This window comes from Dryas octopetala, chromosome 2 (assembly GCF_963921425.1).
Source record: "Dryas octopetala chromosome 2, drDryOcto1.1, whole genome shotgun sequence".
NCBI classification, from domain to species: domain Eukaryota; kingdom Viridiplantae; phylum Streptophyta; class Magnoliopsida; order Rosales; family Rosaceae; genus Dryas; species Dryas octopetala.
The window spans coordinates 9,738,900-9,748,442 of NC_141367.1; the positions used below are offsets into that span (position 1 = coordinate 9,738,900).

At 36.0% G+C, this 9,543-nt stretch overlaps 1 protein-coding gene across 5 annotated transcripts; it reads left to right on the top strand.

The window, feature by feature from the left end:
* Positions 1-9,543, top strand: LOC147292961 (Tetratricopeptide repeat (TPR)-like superfamily protein). Of its 5 annotated transcripts, none has more exons than XR_015120365.1 (7): positions 1-3,003; positions 3,902-4,177; positions 4,634-4,749; positions 4,884-4,988; positions 5,222-5,426; positions 5,669-5,840; positions 8,995-9,543. XR_015120365.1 is itself a non-coding variant. In XM_086232070.1 (2 exons), exons 1-2 carry the CDS (start codon positions 1-3, stop codon positions 3,944-3,946), a joined length of 3,048 nt encoding a protein of 1,015 aa, XP_086088196.1. In that variant the 3' UTR covers positions 3,947-4,620. The 5 variants fall into 5 exon arrangements, 1 of the variants encoding a protein (XP_086088196.1); XR_015120366.1 differs by having other exon boundaries at positions 4,689-4,749; positions 8,995-9,542; XR_015120367.1 differs by lacking the exon at positions 4,634-4,749 and having other exon boundaries at positions 4,905-4,988; positions 8,995-9,542.

Consider the following 9,543-nt stretch of genomic DNA (forward strand, 5'->3'; position numbering starts at 1 on the left):
ATGTGCAGACGGTTGAAAACTCTCCTCTTGCACTCAATTTCCTCTCTAACATGGTCCTCTCTTAGATCAAACCCTTCTCTCTCCAGAAAGTCATCACAAACCTTCTCTTCTCCCTTCAAATTCTCCGGCGAAAATCTTAATCTTTGCTGCCAAAGTCTCCACCCCATCTTCCCCAGATTCCTCTGCACTACTTCGCCGTACAATCTCGATGGTCTGGTCGATCCCCACGACTTGTTTATGCCGGAGAATTCGGGGCCTGAATCTATATCGGCAGAAGAGTTCGCCTTTTTGAGGGATTCGGTGTTGGATTCCAGTACTGGTCCGAAATTTGAGTCCGACAAGTGTTCGAAAGATGCCGTTTTGATTTCGAATGCGATTAGGAAATATAATGGTGCGTTTGGTGACGAGTCCCAGAAATTTCTTAGGCAGTTCAGGGATAAACTGAATGAAACTCTGGTGGTCGAGGTGTTGAATCTTATACCAATTCCTGAATTGGGTGTGAAGTTTTTCATGTGGGCAGGTAGACAAATTGGGTATAGTCATACTGGTCCTGTGTACAATGCATTGCTAGAGTTATTGGAGCGTGGTAATAATGAAAGAGTACCTGAACATTTTCTGCGAGAAATTAAGGGTGATGATAGCGCGGTGCTAGGGAAGTTGCTTAATGTATTGATTAGGAAGTGTTGCCGAAATGGGTTGTGGAATGTAGCTTTGGAAGAGCTAGGGAGGCTTAAGGATTTTGGGTACAAGCCATCTCAAGTAACTTACAATGCTTTGGTTCAAGTGTTTTTGAAAGCTGATAGGTTGGACACAGCACACTTGGTTCATGGGGAGATGTTGGATTTGGGGTTTAAGATGGATGAGTATACACTAGGTTGTTTCGTTCATGCCCTTTGTAAAGCTGGGAGGTGGAAGGAAGCGCTCACATTGATTGAGAAGGAAGAGTTTGAACACGATACTGTTCTTTATACGAAGATGATTTCTGGGTTGTGTGAAGCTTCACTTTTTGAGGAAGCTATGGATTTCTTGAACAGAATGCGCTGTAATTCTTGCATTCCAAACGTTGTGACCTATAGGATTTTGCTTTGTGGTTGTTTGAGAAAAAGGCAGCTTGGTAGGTGCAAGAGAATTCTTAGTATGATGATCACAGAAGGTTGCTATCCGAGCCCTAAGATATTTAATTCTCTTGTTCATGCTTATTGCAGGTCAGGAGATTACGCTTATGCTTATAAGTTGCTTAAGAAAATGGTAAGATGTGGGTGCCAACCAGGCTATGTGGTTTACAATATCTTGATTGGTAGTATATGTGGAAACGAGAAATTGCCTAGCTCAGATATGTTAGATTTGGCTGAAAAAGCTTATGGTGAGATGCTTAGTGCAGGGGTTGTATTAAATAAGATTAATGTGAGCAATTTTGCACAGTGTCTTTGTGGTGCCGGAAAATTTGAAAAAGCCTATAAGGTTATCCATGAAATGATGAGCAAGGGTTTTGTTCCTGACACTAGTACATACTCTAAAGTTATTGGCTTTTTGTGTAATGCCTCCAAGGTAGAACAAGCATTTTTGTTGTTTCAAGAAATGAAAACAAATGGTATTGTTCCTGATGTGTATACCTATACAATTTTAATTGATAGTTTTTCTAAAGCTGGCCTTATTGAACAGGCACGGAGCTGGTTTAATGAAATGGTAGGAAATGGTTGTACCCCAAACGTGGTGACTTATACTGCTCTTATACATGCATACCTTAAAGCAAGGAAGGTGTCTGATGCAAATCAACTCTTTGAGATGATGTTGACTGAAGGTTGCATTCCTAATGTTGTTACTTATACTGCTTTGATTGATGGCCATTGTAAAGCTGGAGAAGTTGAAAAGGCTTGCCTAATTTATGCAAGGATGAGAGGTAATGTGGAAATCCCCGATGTTGATATGTATTTTAGAATTGGTGATCAGAGTTTGGAAGAACCTAATGTTTATACTTATGGAGCATTGGTGGATGGTTTATGCAAAGCCCACAAGGTTAAAGAGGCCCGTGACTTGTTGGATGCTATGTTGGTACAAGGTTGTGAACCTACCCATATTGTGTATGATGCTCTTATAGATGGATTTTGCAAGTCTGGGATGCTAGATGATGCACAAGAAGTGTTCGCTAAGATGTCAGAGAATGGGTATAGTCCAAATGTGTATACTTACAGCTCTTTGATTGATAGGTTGTTTAAGGATAAAAGACTGGATCTCGTTTTAAAGGTCTTGTCGAAAATGTTAGAAAACTCTTGTGCACCAAATGTTGTTATCTACACAGAGATGATCGATGGCCTTTGTAAAGTTGGAAAGACAGATGAAGCCTATAAGCTTATGCTGATGATGGAAGAAAAGGGGTGTTATCCAAATGTGGTGACTTATACTGCAATGATAGATGGCTTTGGGAAGGCAGGTAAAATCGACAAATGTCTTGAGCTCTTTAAAGAAATGAGCTCCAAGGGTTGTGCTCCAAATTTTGTCACCTACAGGGTTTTGATAAACCATTGCTGTTCATCTGGCCTTTTGGATGACGCTCATAAACTTTTGGATGAAATGAAACAAACATATTGGCCAAAGCATATGGCAGGCTACCATAAAGTTATTGAAGGTTACAACCGAGAGTTCGTAATCTCTCTTGGGCTTTTAGATGAGATGAGTAAGTGTGATTCTGCCCCCATTATTCACATATACAGAGTTTTGGTTGATAATTTTGTAAAGGCTGGAAGACTGGAAGTGGCCCTGGAGCTTCATGAAGAGATTTCATCATCTTCACCTTTTACATATGTGAACAAGAATATGTATACTTCACTAATTGAGAGCCTATCACATGCAAATAAGGTTGATAGGGCATTGGAGCTGTTTGCGGACATGATAAGGCAGGGTGGTTTTCCAGAGCTGATTACGATTTTTCATCTTATTAAAGGGCTTATTAAAATTAATAGGTGGGATGAAGCTCTTCAACTGTCAGATAGTATATGCCAGATGGTTTGTCTCTTTAACTCCCCTTCTCTTCCATATTCTAGTATATTATGCTTATTGACTATTTCTTACATCATAATTTCTCTGTTTCTTATTATGTTAATTTATCAAACACCCAATGCTTGTCAAATCCTTTTGTCTGTTGTGGGAATCTACTTTCTATTCTTTAGGTGTGAATGTGATTGCAGCATATGCCCTAGAAAATGAAGAAACACATTATTCCTAACCTATTCTGCCTTAACCTTTATTTCCCTAAGCCCTTCACATCAAAACTGAACCAAACAAACCTTTATCTAGTGCTGAAACTAAAGATCTTGCATGAAAGAACTTTTAAATTCTACTTGAAAAAATTTTAATAGATAAAAGTTTTGAACTGTTTCTTTCATAGACTTCTTTTGAGTTAAAAGTTTTAATATTTGTTGTAAAAATATTGAATTTTCTGTGACATGTTAGTGTTTTGTGTGAGCACATGAACATTTTATATTGAAAGTGCACTTAAATGTCTATGCTTGTCTTTATGTGAATGTAAAATTTTATGAGGTCATGCATCTTTGCGTACGCAAGGACCTTTAAGTCATTCATTTTTTTTGACATATTAATGACTATTTTTTCTTCTCCCAAATTTTCTATTTAATGACTCAGATAATATGTTTTATTTATTCTAATTTCATTTTTTGATTTATAACTATGAAACCAAAATTTCAAAGACTATTTTCATTTAGCAGCGTAACCTATCCTTGTTTTATGCAAACTTCCAAGTATTTGAAGCTGTAACCTGAACAGTAGGTTCTCCTGAAATTTAAGCTGCCTCTTTTTCTCACTGAACATATCTATTTACTTTTTTTTTTGTTTTTTTTTTCTTCTTCCTTCTTATATTTATTTTTTGTCTCAACTAATTGAGCAGGACATCCATTGGATTCTTCAAGAAGAGACATCTGAGAGAAAGTAGTGTGTTTTGTACACAATTATTGTTTGTTACTCCTGTCCAATCTGATGATTCATTGGACCATGAGTGAGGGACGGACATTATATGTATAGTAGTCTTTGTGCAAGCTTAGGCAACCTGAGGATACTGATGCTTGCTTAATTGAGGGACTTACTCGACAACCTTCACCTTTTGAAGTGGCTATAAATTGCAAGAAAGCTTGAAGAAATTTGGGTTCCCTGTTATTCAAAGTAGGTAAGTCATCTTTAAATTTCCGAAGCATGGATAGTCCAAAAATTTCAGCATCTGATTGGAACCCCCCCACCCCATTATGCCTCAACACATATCAGATACTCTAAATCTGTATCCTGTTGACTTTCTGGAAAATTTGACTTTTTGATATGGAATGGATATGTGGGGCATACATGATACTACACAAGGGATATGATGAATACAAAAGGGGTTATTTAAAATTATCTTCGAACAAATGGGGGTACAAGGGTAATTTAATCAAGTTTTCGAATTGTTTTTGAAAAAGGGGGATCTAAGCGGTATTTTAAAGTGCTAAAACTTAATATTTAAACAAAACAAAACATTAATAGGAAAAAGAAGGAAAAAGAAACAAGTATATATTTGTATAATATATTATTTTATCGTTGTATCCTTGTTGTGTCATATTATGTATCCTATAACCGAATCTGTGCAACATAGGCATCATATTCTGCACCAAGGCTTACAGATGATGCTGCTTAATGAGTCTATGCAGGTCACTGTTGCTTGAATGTATTTACTGCTCCAATACCCTTTAAATAGTGAATCCTCCCAAGGTCAGGAACTCAGGATACTTATTATTCATATCTCTAGACAGTAGTGTTTAAATATATGTCTGTCTGATTACTAGGTGCAGATAAATTCAATATGCTCTTTGCTATTTAATCATGATAAGTATGATATTGTGCAGCTCTATCACATACTGCTGAAGTTGCTCATTGAGGTCAAAGCCGGTTGGTGCTGTGGAATTGATTTAGTGGGAAATTATCTTTGCTTTTCTCTTGATCATGTCAAGGTAGTGTTGTTTCCAAATTATTTCCTTATGCGGTTTTGTTGATAGTTAGGATATGCATCATAGAAAGACATTCACTTTTCTTTTTGGGTTTATTTGTGCATGCGTTTCAGTCTGTATCAAGCTTGAATTGATTTTGCCTATTGACAGACTTATTGCTTGTGAATTATAAATTGAATTTGATTAGTTAAGAATAAAGATGATCTGATTAGAGCTGCCTTTAATCTTTCCCACAGGATATGATAGGGTGTCAAAGTTCTTGCTGCAGGCATTCTAGAGATGCTAGGGCTCAAACTTGTTAACCTTCCTCTTAATGATAAGCGTTGCCATAAAAGTATTGTATGAAATTGTGGGTGGTACCGCAAGCATTTCTTCTTTCTTGATTCACCCTGAGGAAAGTAGTCAATCAACAAACTATATACTGCTGCTTGATTTTATTAGGTAAGTCAGTGTATACAGTGAGTTTCTTATAAGGATGCAGTCATTTTAAGAAAAATAAAGACCCACATTGTGCGACCTTCCCACAATGTGGTCAAATAATCTGAGCCATCCATTGTAGGTTCCCCTCAACAAAATCAATATCTAAATGTCTTCACATAAATAAGCGAACACAGTGTTTCCAATAAGTGTAGAAATGATCATGATCATTTCTGATTTTGAATTTGGTGTTTTTTTTTTTGTAGGAACAATCCTTGAATGGTAACCTAATGGACGGTTAAGAACTTTGGATCACGAGATGACATTTTGGGATGGTCACACAACCCCTCTTCTTGCCGTAATCCCTCTCCCTTTCTCTGTTTGTTGCAACAACAAAGCTCTTACTCAATATGAAACCAAGAGATTTTAAGGACGAAGGTATTGTTGAAGCTCTCATTCCCTGTTGAAATCTTTTCTTTTTTTTTGGTTTCAGAATAGCGTCGTCTTGTTTTTCATTATTTGCGTTTCTCTCCTAGACATGCACATACTTTCACCTTTTTTTTTTTGGTAACATCATGGCCGACGACCTCCCCTCCTCCCACTCAACATACACCCCCAAGGTTCCGAGGCAGCATAGCATAGGGTGTGTGGCATGTGGGGGGAGGGGCAGGTGCATACATACTTCGCTTTTTTTCACCATGCAACTCGAGAGAGTGAAAGTGAGAGAGCCAAGATGTTTGGTTACTTAATTAATTAATTTGTTATTTTTCATGCATGAGTATGACAAACTTTTTTGTTTTTTGTTTTTATGATAGGAAACAATCTTTTATTAATATGAACAGAGAAGTGCAATATAGTGGATAAGATATCCACTAAGCTTAAAACTAGAACTTACAGCAGAAACTAAGGGTCCGTTTGGTATCCTTCTCAAAAAAAAAAAAAAAAAAATGCAAAAACTGAAATACAATCCAAATATATGAGTTTTATTTTGAGTTTTTGAAAAATCTGATAACCATTTGGTAGTAAATCTGGAATTGAATTAAACACCATAAAACAGTTACTCTTGCCATTTTCACTCAGGCATTTAATCAAACACCATCTAGACATCTGAACCAAGCATCTCCCTCAATCTTTGAAGAAAACTTCTGGTAACCCATATCTTAGTGAACAAATAATTAGGCCCTAATTGCTTCAAGCTCTGCATCTCCAACCTTGCTCTGCATCTCAACCTTCAAGCTCTACATCCCAACCTTCAAGCTCACCAAAATTAAAGATGGAGATCTACTGGGAGACTCCACAAACCCCATATCAGACCATAAATCCAAATCTTGCATCGATCTACTGCTGTGAAGCTAATAATGTTGCAGAGAGTTTGTCAATGCAGAGTCGCGTAAGAAAATTTAAAAAAAAAAACTCAAAAAACGATATCATAACATTTTTAAAAAAGAGCCCGTTTTTGAATTATTTCCAGATTATAATTTTTTAAAAAGGGTTACCAAACGCATTTTCTGGATATAAAAATGATTCTGTTTCTGAAAATAAAAAGTTGTTTTTAAACAGGGTACCAAACAGGCCCTAAGGAAAAAAAAAAGAAAAAAAAGAAAAAACAGGACACTAAGCATAATCAACAGAGAAAGTACATAAACCACAAAGCAAGACTTTAAAACACTACAGCCTTCCAATCAGACATGATAGCTGAGAAGGAATAATCTCTAAACTTTGTAGAGACAGAAACCCATGAGGATGCCCAAAACTGGACTCTCTTCCACAACTACTCCACCTCTTCCCCTTAACATCATCAAATTTTCTATTTCTTTCTGACCACACTACCCAATAAATGCCATCATAGCACACCTTCCCAGCTCCACACCCCTCTGCTTCCCTCCAAAAAACTGGTACATCTCAGACATCATCATGATCATGAACCCTGGGCCAGTACTGAGTAGGTGTGGGCTGCGCACCAGCATAGGGCTCGTAAAGATAATGAGCCCCAAATTTTTAAAATGTAAGCCCTTCTTCTTTTAATGTAAACCCAATTGAAAAAAATAAAAGAAAACAAAAGAATAGACCACTCATTTTAAAATGCATACCAACATCTCTCTCTTCTCTCTCTCTCTCTCTCTCTCTCTCTCTCTCTCTCACTTTCACAGACTCAGAGTGCACTCATTGTGAAAGCAAGACAAATGACCCATCTTGATCAAGTATATCCCAATTTCTCACCTTCCGTGTCAATGAATTTCTGACCCTAAACACTAATTTATGGATTTGGAGTTTAGGGTAAAAAACTCATCGAGTTCTTTACTGTTAATTGGTTTTTTTATTTATTTTTTTAATTCTGTTACTGTTAGTGTTAAATAGAGAAGTGAAATTTGCCAGAAAAGTTTAACACCAACAGAGGACTCTAATGGCCATGTCATGACTCCAGGGAATATATTTGGCTTTAAATGACATGTTATTCTGCTGGTTTTTTTTCCCTTCTAGAATCAACTACTCTTTCCTATGTAACTTATTATCTGTTTTATTTTTATTTTTTTATACGTAACTTGAGTTCCAGAGTATGTAATTCGTTTTTCTCAGTGATGTCTTTTTAGGACCAAGTCAATCACTCTGTTCCTCTTTCCAGTATCTTTGATGGCTTTAGAGTTGAACATTCCTGGCCTTTAGTTATTGCATTACTTTGTCAATGCTATGATCAGGTTATATTGCTTTATCTTCTTTAATTTCACTGTTATATGTGTCTTGGTTTTACATGTTTCCCCAAAAATACCTATGGATAAAAGAGAAGATTTTTTTTTGGTAACAATAAAAGAGAAGATTTGATATACTTTGTATATACATGTTTTTAAGGGCCTAAGTTATAATTTTTACACAGGCCCTTAGATCTCATGACCGGCCCTGCTTAGATAGTTTACTTGAGATTGCTTCGACTACAATGAATTAAAAGTTTAACTCCTAAATCGTCAGGCCCAATCAAGTAAGGATGTCTTTACTTTAAGAAAAGTAAGAACATCTTCTTTGTGTAACATTCGGCAATGTAGTTCGATGATCAGACCGTTCATTTTTAAGTTTCCTCCTCAAGCGTTATCCCTGTAAAAAATCAGCCAAATAGGTTATTGTTTGGTCATCTAAACTATGCAGACAAATACTGTCCGTCGGATGAAATTGAAATGATGCTGGCTATAAACTAGCTAAACAGTTTTCGATTTGGCTGATTTTTTATAAGAGTGATCTTTGAATGATGTTCTAAAATATAGATTGTTCCGATAATTAAATTATAGGTCTAGAGAGTATGTTCTTACTTCTCTTAAAGTAAGAACATCCTCACTTGAAAATTTCCCCCTAAATCATATAGTCCCAATACAAATAATTCAGATGAATTCACAAGTAGCTTTAAGTCCTAGTACATATAATTCATTGGCATTATCATGTCTATCTTTAGGTTCTTTAAACTTTTTTGTAGTTATTTGCCTTTTGGTTTTGTCATACTTTTGGACGAGTCATTGTTTTTTTTTTTTGGTCAAACATGAGTCGGTGTTAATTGAATCATTTTAATATAATCTTAATAATTTGTATCACTTGCAATGATTTGTAGGTGTGTTAAATTGGTTGTAATGGAGGACGTGAACTTGGGAATATCAAACCAATATGAAGGAATTGTGCAACATAGTGAAGTGGTTTTCATTTCTGAAGTCAGAGATGATTGCAAGCCAAAGGTAGGACAGGAGTTTGAGTTTTGCAATAAATATGCGAGGAGGCTGGATTTTAGTGTTCGAAGTTATTCTCAAAAGAAAATAAAGGACACAAATGAAATAGAATGGACATGATTTGTGTGTTTCAGGAATACCCTCTAATGAAACAGTCACTGGGATAAAAAGCCAGGTATGAATGTACAATCTTTAGGTGATGTGGTCATATTTGATTCTTCATACTATACTTGTATACGAACTAAATTTTCATATTTAAATTTGATTCGGTTTGGATACAAGCAAACAATCTGATACTCTAAACCCGATTAGCATCAGATTTGGATAAAAATCAAATCTCTGTAATCTCATTAAGAAAAAAAATTTAAGTATTGGATTTCCCACCACTATTTACTTGTATTTATATAGTTTTTGTATTTAAGTGAAATAGTTTTAGT

Excerpts from the sequence above, each read along its gene's own strand:
- LOC147292961 (XM_086232070.1), top strand. The coding sequence starts at position 1 with ATGTGCAGACGGTTGAAAACTCTCCTCTTGCACTCAATTTCCTCTCTA. Across the intron at positions 3,004-3,901 it reads CAGATAGTATATGCCAGATG|GACATCCATTGGATTCTTCA; the intron begins GTTTGTCTCTTT and ends CTAATTGAGCAG.